General features: G+C 47.3%; 1 protein-coding gene across 4 annotated transcripts in view; it reads right to left on the bottom strand.

Annotated features, from left to right (window-relative positions):
- Nucleotides 1–14,912, bottom strand: part of RC3H2 (ring finger and CCCH-type domains 2) — a 49,460-nt gene that overhangs the window by 7,938 nt on the left and 26,610 nt on the right. For all 4 annotated transcript variants that reach the window (XM_083422902.1, XM_083422903.1, XM_083422905.1 and 1 more), the window contains 9 exons: nucleotides 13,747–14,058; nucleotides 12,979–13,211; nucleotides 10,363–10,778; nucleotides 8,968–9,144; nucleotides 6,698–6,853; nucleotides 6,016–6,229; nucleotides 5,806–5,890; nucleotides 4,584–4,665; nucleotides 4,277–4,411 (listed from right to left, as the gene is read on the bottom strand). In XM_083422902.1, the coding sequence (XP_083279028.1) occupies nucleotides 4,277–4,411; nucleotides 4,584–4,665; nucleotides 5,806–5,890; nucleotides 6,016–6,229; nucleotides 6,698–6,853; nucleotides 8,968–9,144; nucleotides 10,363–10,778; nucleotides 12,979–13,211; nucleotides 13,747–14,058 (1,810 nt within the window). The remainder of the gene's footprint in view (nucleotides 1–4,276; nucleotides 4,412–4,583; nucleotides 4,666–5,805; nucleotides 5,891–6,015; nucleotides 6,230–6,697; nucleotides 6,854–8,967; nucleotides 9,145–10,362; nucleotides 10,779–12,978; nucleotides 13,212–13,746; nucleotides 14,059–14,912) is intronic.

The following is a 14,912-nucleotide window of genomic DNA, read 5'->3' as shown; positions in this document are numbered from 1 at the left end:
TGTACTCTATCTCTGTTGTTTTTTTACTGTTAAAAACAGTTGTGTTTAGGTAAGCCTGTCCAGATGTTTAGAAAACTGGTGTGAGTTTTAATCTGTTTTTAGTTTATTGTTTCAGCTTTTCAAAAATCTTAAAATTATTGTTAATTCTTCTTACAGATAATTTTATTTTTTCCCCTTTCCTTAGGCTGCTTTGATATGTGTGTGTGTGTTTACAATCAGGCGGCATGGAAATTTTACAAAATAAAATAATAAAATAAAAGTTAGGGACCTGGCTCTTCCAAAATACCTAATGGTTAGTGGCTAAACTAAAAACAAACCAACCCATTTTGACAAGGTCTGGGTCCCCCTGTGTCAGCTACGTAAACAGAAGTACATTCATGCATACTTATGGAGAAGATATGTCGCAGATAGTTGAAGCCTTGGCGATGAGTTCAGTGATTCAGTTATATGGCAGTGTCCCTCCTCCATTTCCCTCCTTACATGTGACTGACATATGCAACGTGTAGCCACTCAACAGGTTTGGCTGAAGCTGATAAATGTCACTTTGTTATGCAACCAGAAAAACATTACTCAGAAAAAAGAAAGGGAGGGAGGGCAGTGCTCCAGGAGAAGGGCGTGGTGTAGAGAGATACCGCCCCAATGGTAAATAAAGGAGAAGTAGTTGCTGTTCCTGTTTCCACAGAAAATGGGGAATCAGGCATACAAGAAACTGGAAGCTCATAGTGTGTCCCTCAGCTGCAGGCAGAAAGTGCTTCTGGATATTGGTCATTCATCCTGATTTGTTTGGAAGGAAATTAGACAATGTTGGCTATTGTATGAGCATTCTCTCCTATTTGTTTGCAGGGAGGTTAGAGATGCCGTTGCATCAGGGCAGGTCTCACTCTACACTTTCCCAGGGCATCTTCGCATTCACTTTCCTTACTGAAAAAAGTATTGACATTCTGGGGAAGCCTGTCTGTTGCACAAGACCTTGCAGCCAACTATAACTGCATGACCTGGATTTGCCCATAAGTGGCAGGTCCTGTCCTGTTTTGCATCTGAAGTGACAAATATATATGCTGCTGAATCAAACCCTAACTCAGGCACTGCTTTCCCCACTTGCTCTTGGAGGAGACCTGCCCCTTGAGAACAAAAGGTGCCCTTCTAGGACCTTTGCAGGCTGCCCAAGGGAAAGAGTGGGCACATTTCACACAGTGCCATTTCCTTCTTACTGAAGTTGCCCCTTCCTTTTAAGTTTAGAGTAGCCAGGCTCACTCTGAGGCCAAAGACATTTGCGGAGCTGGAACACTTCTGGGCATTACATGGGAAGACAGAGAGGGACCAACTGGGAGGTGTCCAGAGGAGAACATGAAAAAGATGGCGAGTCAGCTGGAGACCCAGGAAAGATGGAAGGCGCTGGGTATATGGAGGCTGGAGAACAGACAATGAAGTAGCAATGGGACAGCTATCTTCCAAGAGCAGGAAAGGAGGAGCAGCCAGAATAAAACACTGACCCTCTTTAGAGACACTGGACCATCCCTGAAGGACCCTGAACCCATCCACCACTGATTCACAGCAGCAGGTCATGATGCTGGACTTCTGGGTGGGGTGGCAAGATTAAGCAGAGAACAAAACAAAAACAGGATTGGCTTTTGAACTAGGGAGGGATGCGAGTCAGTTTTGAGTATTTATGTTTATCTACTAGTTTTGTAGGTGGGAGTGTTAATATTATATATTTATTATGTTTATATCCCACCTTTTTCTCCAAGGAGCTCAAGGTGGGTCTCCCCTCCTCATTTGAGGTAAGACTGGGCTGAGAGGCAGTGACTAGCTCACTGAAACCAAGTGAGTTTCATGGCTGAGTGGTCTCCCAGATCCTAGTCCAGCACACTAACAATTATGCCACACTGGCTCTCAGCATTGAGCTGCTGTTCATCTTTGTATAGCTAAAGTTTTTTATTATTGCTATGCAGGAGGGCTGGTGTTCAGTTTTTGTTTTCCAAGTATGCTGTATGGAATATTTATGGGTTATGTGATTCCCTAACCTCTTTTCTATTGTATAATACATTTATGCATATATTCTTTTTCTTTGCATGTTGCTTGGAGACCATTGGGTGGCAAGCGACTAGAAAGCTTAGGAAATAAAGAAACAACTGAAGGGCTGCCCCCCAAGATCAGGGGTGGGGGGCTTCTTTCAGCCTGAGGGCTGCCTCCCATTCTGGGCCAAGCCTCCAGGGCTGAAACGCCAGTGGCAGTTGGGGGCAAGAAGCATAAGCAGGTGGAGAAATTAATGTATTACCCTCAGAAAGGAGGCTAGTTTCTACACAGGCTCACCCCTGACAGATGACAAAGCAAGTTTGTTTTCTATTGCTCCAATGGGTTCAGATTACTAGAAAAAGGATTAAAACCAAACATTTGACAGAACTGTGGGATAACCAGCCTCATATAACTAACATACTTAAGTCTAATTAATGCATGATGGGGTTAATGACATAGAGTAAACTGTCCTGCCAGGCTTAGCTAGGTCCCTTCCCCTTACCTTGAGGAGTCAATAGATAACCAAGCCTATTGTTCCCTTCCAGTCTACCTGAGCAGCTCAGCGTTTGAAGAGGTTTCAGCTGGTTGTTCCAGCTCAACCACATGGCTCTCACAAGCCACTCTTGAGTTTCTATACCAAAATTTTTAAAATTTAGGAATCATCATCATCATCATCACCATCTATTTATTTATACTCCACCCATCTGGCTGGGTTTTCCCAGCCACTCTGGGCAGCTCCCAACAGAGTACTAAAAACACCAAACATTAAAAACTTCCCTAAACAGGGTTGTCTTCAGATGTATTCTAAAAGTCAGATAGTTGTTTATTTCCTTGACATCTTATGGGAGGACGTTCCACAGGGCGAGTGCCACTGCCGAGAAGGCCCTTTGCCTGGTTCCCTCACTTCTCGCAGAGAGATAACAGCCCTCGGAGCTGGACTAGGGTATCCGGGCAGAACGATGGGGGTGGAGATGCTTCTTCAGGTGCTTTTACCACTTTGTGACTAAGACAAGTTTTGCTGCCTGTGCAACTTTTCTGAAGCACATGAATCTGACCTTAGGATAGTTTGTAAACAAACTGTTTTTAATTGACAAAACGTGTTGCCTTTTCCCTTGCAGGGGGAAGAGAAAAACTTTTGAAAGAAACCTTTTAAGGGGACATTTTGGAACTCACTTGGAGGGGCATGTTTTAAAGGTCTAACAGACTACATTCCCATGCTTTACTTTGCTGCATACTTTGTGACTTTAAATCTCTTGCTGGGGTTCTCTCACCAAAGACAACTTGCACTAAACTTGGATCTTGGCCTCTAGGAAATTATCATATACAGTGTGTGTTTTTTCGGGGGGGATGCAGGGATACGCATACCCATAAACATTTTGTGAATCTTATGTTTGGCCTCATTGAGGGGCAGTATTTCAATATGAGCAGGAAAATGAGAGTACCCCTAAACATTTTTTTAGAAAAAAAGGACTGCACATATACATATACATATACATATACATATACATATACATACACATACACATATACAATCACACCTTGGGTTACAGATTCTTCAGGTTGCGTTTTTTCGGGTTACGGACCCGCCGAAACCCGCAAGTACCGGAATGGGTTACTTCTCGGTTTTGGTGGTCGCGCATGTGCAGAAGCACTAAATCACACTTTGCACATGTGCAGAAGTGCCAAATCGCAACCCATGTGCCGCTGCGGGTTGCAAACGCTGTGGGTTGTGAATGTGCATCCTGCATGGATCACATTCGCAACACGAGCGTCCACTGTACATATACATATACATATACATATACCAACAGCAACAACTTCCTGATGGTACTGAGCTCCTCAGCAGGGGAACAGACTGCCTTCATTAGAAGAGTTTTTTAAAGCAGAATTTGGACAATCATGTATCAGGGAGATGGTAGAAGTGGTCTTCCTGCCTAGCAGCAGTAGGCTGGTCTAGATGACCGCTGATGTCTCCCTCCAGACTCTGTAATGCATTTACAGTGGTACCTCGGGTTACGAACTTAATTCGTTCCGGAGGTCCGTTCTTAACCTGAGGTACCACTTTAGCTAATGGGGCCTCCTGCTGCTGCCACTGCGCGATTTCCGTTCTCATCCTGGGGCAAAGTTCGCAACCCGAGGTACAACTTCCGGGTTAGCGGAGTTTGTAACCCAAAGTGTTTGTAACCCGAGGTACCACTGTATTCTAAAAGGGGTCCCTCCCTTCAGTATCTTCTCCACCCAGCTCAGCTACTTTTTTTACCTCGCCGTTTCTCAGATTGATTTCATTGCTTAGGAGGGTCAAAGAGAGGGGGCTTCCTTCTGCCAAGGAGCTCCACTTCTGCTGCGTGGCAAGTGCGTTGGCCTCTCTCTGAAGCAGCAACGAGTTACTTTTGGCCTGCATGGAAGAATAACAGAGGAAATGGCAGGGTGGAAGCAACACTCATTCCATTCCTCCCTCCGCCCTGCAGCTCTTGGACCATGCTCAACAGACTGGCCGGCCCTCTGTAAATTCTCCATCCCCCCCAAAAATCCCAGAGCAGGAGGGAAAGTTGCCAGATCAGCCATACCTGCTGCAGTTCGATGCTCAGTAGATCTCCAGTGCTAGAATGCTTTCTTGGGGCAGACACATCTGTAAGGATGAACCGGTCCCTTGAAAGAGAAGGAAGGTTTAGAAGTTGCTCCCTGCACATTGCTTGGAAGCGTGACACTGGACCTCTGATGAAGAAGGAAACAGAGGGGGCTCTTCAGATGGGCCTGCCAGCCAGGGGTTTCCTTTCATCCTCAGACCTTCTGAAGGTGCACAGAAATGTCCAGGGATGAAAGGAAATTCTCAGCTGACTGGCCTGTCCCAGGATTCCCTCCTCTCTGCAGGAAAATGATGCCCAGCAAAGAGACAACTGAACCTCTATCCCCCCACCCTCAAATTGAACAGGCTGGTATGAATTAGTCTGCGCAGGGGTCGCTGCAGAATGCCAGGGAAATTACTACAATGGGGTTTCAACACATCGTATTTCATGCAGGGCAAATGTTGTCAGAAAGCACCCTCATCCCAAGCCCAGTCCCCACGCACTGGCTCTGGCAAGGTGGCGCTCACTCCATTCTATCGTCCTTTTATTTATTATTACAATCAATCAATCAATCAATCAATCTTTATTACGGTCCAGAGACCCAACAAATCAATACAAACTGATTTATTATTACATTTGCATCCTGGCTTTCCTGGAATGAGCCCCAGGTGAAGTCGCTGGTTCTCTCCCTCCCCACATAATCCTTTTAAGGATGTAGAAAGACCTCTGTTGGGTTAGGACGGGGGGCACCTAACCCAGCATCCTGTTCTCACAGTGGCCAACCAGATGCCCCAATGGGAAGCCTGAAAGCAGGACCTGAGTGCAACAGCCACTCTCCCTACTTGTGACCTCCAGCAACTGGCATTCAGAGGCAGACTGCTTCCCGCAGTGGAGGCAGAACACAAGACATCCTGACTAGCCACCAGGTATAGCTGCATCCTCCATCCTCGCAACAACCCAGTGGGTTAGGTTAGGGTTAGAGAAGGTGGTTGGTGCAGTGAATGGTTGAATGGGGATTTCAACCCAGATCTCCCAAGCCCCAGTCCCACCACTGAGGAGCTGTGACCTTAGTGCTGACTGCCGTGGCCTGAAAACTCCTACTGCTTCCATGGGATCTGGCAAAGGATCTGGCAAGGGATCTGGGCATGCTGAGCTTAGGCGAGGTGCTGTGACCAGGATGGGCTCCCCAGATGCCCCCTTCGAGGAGAGCTCCCCCGCCTACCGTTCTCTGAAAGGCGCTGATGAAGTAGAATCGGAATTGTAGGAGCTCCATCTGGAATCAATGGTGCTGACGTAAGGGGTGTAATCTGCAAACAGGCAAAAGGTGCAAACTCAGCTCGGGCCAGAGAGAATCCTGCCCTCCGCCCACACCTGCCACCCTGGCATCCTCTTCTATATCATTTCCAAGGCTCCCGACCAACCCAGCCCATACCTGACATGCTGACTGGCTTTGTAGCACTTCCTTGGGAAGCAGTAGCTTGAATTGGGTCTGTCGTGTGATAACCCGTGCGCGACGACCTGGAGATGGCGCCCCATTTGGAGATGATGGGCCCATCGCTGAACGGAATGATTGGGTCTTCCTCCTTTGCCCTTCTCTGGGTGTCGAAGAGGTGCACCCGCCTCTTCATGTCCCCACTGTCCAGATCCTGTACAGCCCCACAAGAAAAGGAAAGCCCAGAGATAGAATCACAGAATAGTACAGTTGCTGGGGCCCAAAGGGTCACCCCGTTCAGCTTCCTGCAATGCAGGATCTGGCCTGCACATGGCCTGGTGCGGCAGGGAGGCTCATTCTTAGGCCCAGTGTAACATTTTGCACTCATAGGAACCCTTTTAGAAGCAGTTCCCTTCGGAATGTCATCAGGCAGGGCATCCAAATCGCTTCTCGCAATCCTTACAACAGCCCTGTAAGGTGCTCAGGACAATATATTTCCCCTTATGCGGTAGACTGGGGGGGGGGGGCACTCGTGCGCGTGTGCATGTGGACGTAAGATGAGGTTAAGGGAATCATGTTTTGGAAACTGGTTCCAGGAAAACCCATCACTGGCAGAGGCAGCAGCACTGGCTCTGAGCCTGGCTACCAAGCAGAATGGGCTCCAGAGGGGAAGCTGCCTTACCAGGAGCACAGCACCAGAATTGGCAATGACGTCCTTGGGCTCTGACTCAATGGCACTTATGCAGGAGCTGATGGTGCCACAGGACCAGGGAGAGTAGTGGGAGAGGCGGTCGTCCTCGTACTTGGAGCTATGCTGGCTGGTGGCACTCTCGCAGAACTGAAGGAAAGAAAGACACCAGGTAAGGTCTGTGGGGTGGGTTTTAATTGGTAAGGTAAAGGTAAAGGTACCCCTGCCCGTATGGGCCAGTCTTGACAGACTCCAGGGTTGTGCGCTCATCTCACTCTATAGGCCGGGGGCCAGCGCTGTCCGGAGACACTTCCAGGTCACGTGGCAAGTGTGACATTGCTGCTCTGGCGAGCCAGAGCCGCACACGGAAACGCCGTTTACCTTCCCGCTATAAAGCGGTCCCTGTTTATCTACTTGCACCCGGGGGTGCTTTCGAACTGCTAGGTTGGCAGGCGCTGGGACCAAACGACGGGAACGCACCCCGCTGCAGGGATTCGAACCGCCGACCTTTCGATCGGCAAGCCCTAGATGCTGAGGCTTTTACCCACAGCGCCACCTGCGTCCCACTTTTATCGGTAGGAGAGGCTATATTAATTGTAAATCATCCCTCCAGGTGCCCTTGTGTGCGGTTTGAATCAAGTTTCAAAACCCCTTGGCAGCACAATTAAAAGCATAGGAAATAGGCTGTAAAACCTTTGGGGGGCGGGCTTACCCCTTCCTAACCCACTTAACAAAGCATCAGACAACAGCTTGCCAAGTAGGTTAAACAAAGTATTTACTTGCTTTATAATCATGCACTGGTTCACGGCAATGGCAGCAGTAAAAAACTATGCAGCCCAAATACTCATTATTTACAGTATAACCAGCTTCAGGCTTGTGCCTGGAGTCGGAGCAAGTGGGGCCTGCCGGTCTCCGAACGCTGGTCAAAAGGAAGAGAGAGTGGAACAGGAAATACTATATGTCCCTTCCTTTCCAGCAGAAGAGGGGAAATGACACCACACGGAGCCCTCTCTACCAATTTTATTTCTATGGTCTGGATATCTGCCTATCAGCAATACAGCTCTGAGGATTTAGCCCCCTCTCACGCTAACTAGAAAGAACATGCATTTGTTAGATTTGGAGACTGATCTCCCACAAGATCTTGACCAATCATCCCAAAGGCCTTTTGTGTATTTCCCATGTCAGCAGCAGAAACATGTGCACATTTGGGGACACTGTGCTGTGCAGAGTAACAGAAGGAAAAAGGAAAACAATTTCCCTGTGATGAGGAGGTTGCAGGGAATCACATGGCAGAAAGGGAAGAGAAGGAAAAGGAAAAGGGAGGTGGGAACCAAGGATAAGTAAGAGCAACCACAGGGTGCCTGCTGAAGTTTTGTTTCCACTAGGAGGGTGGCAGGTAGGCCTGAAGTGGGAGGTTTATCTTTTTATCAGGCAGCCATCCTAACCAGCGACATGGGACTGCAACTTAATAAAACAAAACCAATGGATTCAAAGTGCAAGAAAAAAGATTCTAACCAAATCTTAGGAAGAACTTTCTGGAGGTTAAGAGCTATTTGACAGTGGAACAGACTTCCTCAGAAGGTGATGCAGTCTCCCTCATTGGAGGTTTGAAATCAGTGATTGCACAGCCCCTTCCAACCCTGCAATTCTGTGATTATGAAAAATCTCCCCAAAACAGATAAATGGTCCTATGCGAGTTGTTTAATCTCAATATCCTTCCCCAATCTAAATACTGGCCCTGATGCAAACTGCTATTAGCTTGTGGTGGGGAGGGGGGTGAGTAGAAGAGAGAGAAAGAGGTTGTAGCTGCCTTGTTCCCCTCCATGAAGTTAATAGCAAGTGGGTGTGTATAGTGGAGTGAAGAGATTTGGAAAAGGAAAAGTGTCTAGGAGGATTAAATCACATCCCAGCTCTTCAAAGCAACCATGCAGGACTACAAATTATCAAAACAAAATTGTAGGAGATCCCAAGCCTCAGGACCACCATTGGTCATTAGACTACAGATGTGGCCTTCTAGATGTTGCTGGAATCAAACTACCATCACTCCTGGCTGCTGGGGAGGGGAGAGCCTGAAGCCAAACCATATTTGGAGGGCCACAAGTTCCCCACAATGCCCTATGGAGTTAAATCGTGGGAAGCGTCCACTTTCAGGCAGGACACGAGGGAGCATGGGCTGAACCTCAGGAGAAAGGAGTGCCAAAGCATCTGGTGGAGCAGTTGTGCTCTTCCCCCACCCACACCCCTGTAGCTCTCTGGTGCCTTACTTCTCGGCTGAAGTCCACGTTGAAGAGAGGGGAAGGAGGAGGAGGAGGAGACTGTGCGGCTGCAGGCAGAGTGGAGGAGGACACGAGAGGCGTTTTTGGTACGTGGCATGGGGCCCACTGTTCTGGCTTCCTCCGCAGTGGGTCGTCGTAAGTGGGTTTCAAGTGGCCACAAGGATCCTAGGAGAAAGGTGCCAGATCAGGACCAATTAACATTACAGGAAACTCACATAGAATACAAGAGTTAGCTGCTCAAAGGCTTGTGTTACAAGAACACAGGAAGTTGCCTTGTATGGAGTCACACCATTAGTCCACTCAGCTCAGCACTGTCTCTGCTGACTTGTGGCGGCTCTCCAGGGCAAGGGAAATCCCCAGACCTGCCTGAACCTGGGGAGCCAAACCTGGGACCCTTTGCACGCAGGGTGGGTGCTCTGCCACATCAGCGGCAATGCATAATTTTGTATTGTTTGATGCTATTTCATGGTCTGTTGTAAATATACTGTTGTGGGCCGCCTTTATATTTTACATGAGTGGGTGGCACATAAACCTATTAAATAAATAAATGTTCAGCTGGCAATGCAAGGAAGGCGTTAAGCTGCATCTCCTCCCACCATGCCCAACTTCCTCCTGATCTGAACCATGTGACGGCAGTTAAAATCAGAAATACACAGAATAAGCTGTCTTATACTGACCCAGACCACGGGTGCACCTAGCTCAGTACTGTCTACACTGACTGGCAGCAGGTTTCAGACACAGAGATGCCATTGGGCAGTGAACCTGGGACCTTCTGCATGCAAAGCAGATGCTCTACCACTCAGCTGCAACCTTTCCCCTACACCCTTCTCTCTGATGCTTCCCCCAAAGGAATTCACCAGCTGGCCAGGAGCTTGCTCTGATTAAACAAAAGACAGGCGTTAGCAGCTTCCCAAAAGGGGAAGCAAGCCTTGTATCCTGCCAGCCTACATCCCAGAAGTGTGCAAGGATTCAAGTGTGGTACTGGGGTAAGGAATGTGAGGAGGGGGGTCACAAGGAGTCCTAACTGGCCCCTGCCCCAAGTGTTGGGTGCACTTGCTCTTGCTCCTTTTGTTTGCTTTGTTTCACCTCTGCCTTGTTTTATGCAGTATGGGAGTGCTCAGAGCCATAAACCATTTAAACAGAAAAAAATCAGGTCGCAGAAATGCCCCAAAGTTATAAGGCATCATCTCATTCGGCCTAGGGAGCTTCCAAAAAGGAAGCCACACAGGAGAGAAATTCATGCAGCAAGTTTAAGAGTCCCCGGCAAATAAAATGCGTCTCTGCCTGCAGGCAAAACGGCACCAGAGGCCCCTGAGGAGCTGGTTATCTGAGAGGCCTCAGAGCAGAAAGGAACAAAGCTCCAGTGGCTAGCGGGGAACCTACCCTCAAGGAAGGCACTGTCCTCTGGTCAGCCGGCAACTGACAGGCCATGGAATGGTAGCTGTCCAAAGAGTTGTATCTCTCTCGCAGGAAGGACTGGTAGACAGTGGGGTGGACGACGTCCATGGGAGGCAAGGAGTTGCTCCGGATTATGTCATCCCTTGGGTACATCTGCGGCCGCCAGATCCGCCGGCTGTCGTAGAGCGGGGCATACATCCCAGACGGGACCGGCCCATAGGGCTGCGGTGGCGGCTGGTAAGGAGAGCTCAATCTGTCCCGAGGGGGGAATGCGCTGTAATGGTCGCCGTATGGCACAGAAGCAGATGGGAGGGCGGATTCAGGGACATTGCTGGGCCTCACAAAGCGAGGGAGGCAAGGGGCCACACCAGCTGGAACTGTCGGTGGTGCTGGGTAGTATCCTATGGAACAAGAGACACTTGCTGAGCTTGGCCTAGAACTTCACATTGTTCTAGGGCCAGTCTGCACATGCAGCAGAATTAGGAAGGAGTGTGGACTGCACCATGTTCAGATGCCCATGCAAAAATGAATAATAATGATATCCCCACAAGCAGAAAACTGGTACAGCAGGGAGCAGACTAAGCTACAATTTTGCTAGTGTTCTACTTGCAGGGAGATGTTTTCTTTTAAAATTATCTTCCATCCATCCACCTGAAGCGTGCAATGGTACAGATAATTCTATCACCTTGTTTTTGCTGCATGCATTGACCAGGTGTTCTTAGCTGCCAGAACTTAGCTGAACAGAACTTACTTGTCTGCATAAAAACCATTCCTCTCCTCAGAATATAAGCCCAATAATAATTTCTCCCTTCTGTACACATTTAAATGGGCCAGAAATATTCTCTTCTTTATATGCCACAATGTAGACTGACATAAGGCAACTGCTGTCAGTGGAGTAAGGCTATTGGTAGAAATAATTAAGAGAAATCAAAAGTAAATGAGCTATATGAATTTTACAACATACAGCTGCTAAAGTTGGGGGAGAGGGGGTCATTTCTCATCGTGGTTCCCACTCACCCACAAAGCCTTCATTAGTCTCCACTGCCATTAACTACAGAACAATAATGGTTGCTACTGTTAACTGACACTTACAATCACTTGTCTTGGAGGCCTGTGGTCATGCACAAAGGTAAGCTATAAATGCTTAAAATAAATCAACAGCTTTGTGGCACCTACACATTAACAAAATGGCATAATGTTTTCTATGCTACAAGCGTGTATAAAAGTAGTTGAGGGTGAGATCTGAACAGTACAGATGCTGCTTGCATTACCAATGCAACTTTTTTGTGAATGACCACAGTTAATAATTATCACTGTCTACTTTTCTGAATTTCATTTACCTCTGACCGCATTGATGAAAAACCCCCACCACCTTGATGTGCAACCAGAATAACATTTCATTCTTTCCATCTACAAAGCCTGAGACCCTTTGTTGATTTTGCTGTGATATACCAACACGGCTACCTCTCTGGTAACTGTTTAATAAATACCTGATTAATCAATTTACAGCACAATTCTGTGCATGTTTACTCAGAGGTAAATTCCACTATGTTTAGTGGGTTTTAGTCCCAGGTAAGTGTCCTAAGAATTGCAGCCTAAATCTGCATATGGGTATATAAAATATTTCCAAAAGAGGATGGGGGAAGAAGAGGAGTCAGTTTTGTTTGCAGATAGCATATCACACATGTAGTAGTAGTAGTAGTAGTAGTAGTAGTAGTAGTAGTAATAATAATAATAATAATAATAATAATTATTATTATTATTATTATTATTATTATTTATTTATACCCCGCTGATCTGGCTGAGTTTCCCCAGCCACTCTGGGCAACTCCCAATCGAGTGTTAAAAAAAATAAGCTTTAAATATTAAAATCGTCCCTAAACAGGGCTGCCTTCAGATGTCTTTTAAAAACAGGATAGCTTCTTATTTCCTTGACATCTGCTGGGAGGGCATTCCACGGGGTGGGTGCCACCACGGAGAAGGCCCTCGGTTACATGTCACATGTGTTGCATCTTCTTTCTCCCATGCAAGCAGAGGGAATGCCTTTTTTAAGGGGCTTGCATCTCTTTGTAATATACAGTTGTATTAAAGAATAAATGTTAAAATCTGCCACTCAATACTTATGAGGAAGCACATTTTCAGTTGATGTTTTGAAACCAATCCATCTAGGCCAACTTTCCCCAGGTGCCCACCAGGTGCTTTGGACTACAACTCCCATCAGCCCCAGCCGGCATGGCCAGGCTGGAAGAGACATTACAGTCATGTACTGGGGCATCAGACTGAGGAAGCTTGAGCTACACACTGAGTGAAAAAGTCCTTTCTGTCCTGAATCTTCCACCATTCTGCTTCACTGGATGACTCCACTAGGTTCTAGTATTATGAGAGGGGGAGAAAAACATCTCTCTAGACACACCACATATAATTTTATACACACAGCGATAAAAGTTCTGCTCCATCAGTGTGGGCCACCACTGAAAGCATGAAGGAAGACGACTGTCCCTACTTGGGGCTTAAAGGACAGCAGGTCCGATGGCCAGGTCCATGATCCAGGGGTGGCCACAGAAAAGGCCAGGTCTCTTGAGTGCCCTGTCAGTGCCTCACCTGCTTGCGGGTACTGCTGGGGTTCATAGGAGAGGTGGGTTCTGGGATCTTGAAAATACTGGAGGCTGTCGGAGTGAGGCGGGTAGACAGGCATTCGAGCAGCAAAGGGGCCAGCTTGGGGCGTGATGGAGTTCATCTCTGTGCCCACGGGAGGAGGAGGAGGCGGAGGAGGAGGACCTGCTGAGGTAGCTGCCACCTGACTGACAGGAGTCTTCGAAAGGGAACCAATTTTACTAGAAGAAATTCAGAGAGAGAGAGATTAAATTTAGGCTGCCTCTTGAATTATAGAAATCTCGGGGTAACTTTTTAAATTTAGGCATGTAGACAAAACCTCTAATGTTGGTTTTAAAAAGCATTCCCTCTTTGCTTTCAGCCACGGCAGGAATGGGGGGCCTGGGGCCTTCCAGATGTTGCTGGACCCCCAGTTCCTCCCGTTCCTGGCTACTGACCAGGCTGGCTGCACACATCACAGCAGGGGCCTTTTTGAGAAGAGGAATTGCCTCCTGCATGGAAAAACAACGTGTTCCTGGGGCAGTAATGGGAACAAAGGGAACATAGGAACCTGCATTATACCGAGCCAGACCACAGGTCCATCTTGATCAGTACTGTCTACACTGAACGGCAGCACCGGCTCTCCAGGGTTTCAGGCAGGGAGCCTCTCCCTACCCTACCTGGCGATGCCACTGGGGACTGAACCCGGGACCCTCTGCATGCAAGAAAGATGCTCTGCCGCTGAGCTATGTTCCTTCTTCCAAGCATGGCACATACTTTTCAGAGAGAGGGTCTGCCAAGGAGCCCGGGGTGTTCTGTCCATTGGCTCCAGCTTTCCCCGCTTTCTTCACGTTCTCCAACACCATCATGGACGAGGGGTCAGCGCAACGTGGGATCAGCTGGGGGCTGCCACTCTCCAGGCTCACAATGCCGTTAGTGCTCTGTGCCATCTTCCCAGAGCTCTCCGCGCTTCCCATGATGGAAATGATGCTTCCTGTCGTGGTGGATACTGCACTCGTGACACTGGCTTTGCCTAGCAGGGGGAAGGTTCTCACTGTGGCACTGATCTTCTTGTTCCTCAGCCGATACCTGTGGTTGCAATAAAGCAGCGGGCATGTGAATTTAGGTGACATTTCCCTTCAAAGTTACAGGAAGGGCTTTATTATGCCAGCTTCGCCGTTTCCTTCATTTGGTGCTGGTATGTTATTTTTAGTATAAACAAGACTCCGTTTTTGTTTCTACACACACCCCTTTTAATTGTTTTCCGAGATAAGGAGGGGAGGAAAAGGAAAGCAGACATTCTGCGATCAAATCAGAAACAGGGACGGCTTCTGAAATTCTGGGGCTGTGCCTTGAAAATCGGGATACTTGGAAAGCATGCATATGTCTTTTAAAAAAATTATTATTAATTTTATTTTCTCTCATTACTAATATACTTATAACATACAGCTTACATCACATCTCCCCTCCCCCCTTTTGGACTTCCCTCAACTTCCATTTTTTATTTATTAACCTCATTCGTATATTCTGCTGTTTTCTACAAATATCATATTTTTCCTTTTATTACATTATCTGTTCCCTATTCATAAAGTGGTGAATGTTTATTTAAATCCTACCATTAGGTCAATATTCTTTCTTTGTTTCTGCAAATATAATAAGTTTCCCACTCATTTTCAAAATCCCTATTGTCCATTTCCTGAAATCTGTGTGTCAGCTTCGCCAGTTCCGGAAGGCATATGGAGAACAGGTTCCACATGTGTATGGGCCTCAGCTTGCTCAGAAAAGCCCATTTATTATTTCTTAAATTGGAACTGTGTGGTAGAAAGGCTGGCGCCTTCATTATACATCTTTTGGCAGCAGGTGAAAATGGTCTTCGACCAGGCTTTTGGCTGACAGACATTCAATGCCCTTTTAAATGTGTTGTGGGAGGCAGGGATTATTAT

The sequence above is a fragment of the Podarcis tiliguerta genome (assembly GCF_965153285.1).
Source record: "Podarcis tiliguerta genome assembly, chromosome: Z".
NCBI classification, from domain to species: domain Eukaryota; kingdom Metazoa; phylum Chordata; class Lepidosauria; order Squamata; family Lacertidae; genus Podarcis; species Podarcis tiliguerta.
This window is presented reverse-complemented; position numbering and strand designations above follow the sequence as displayed.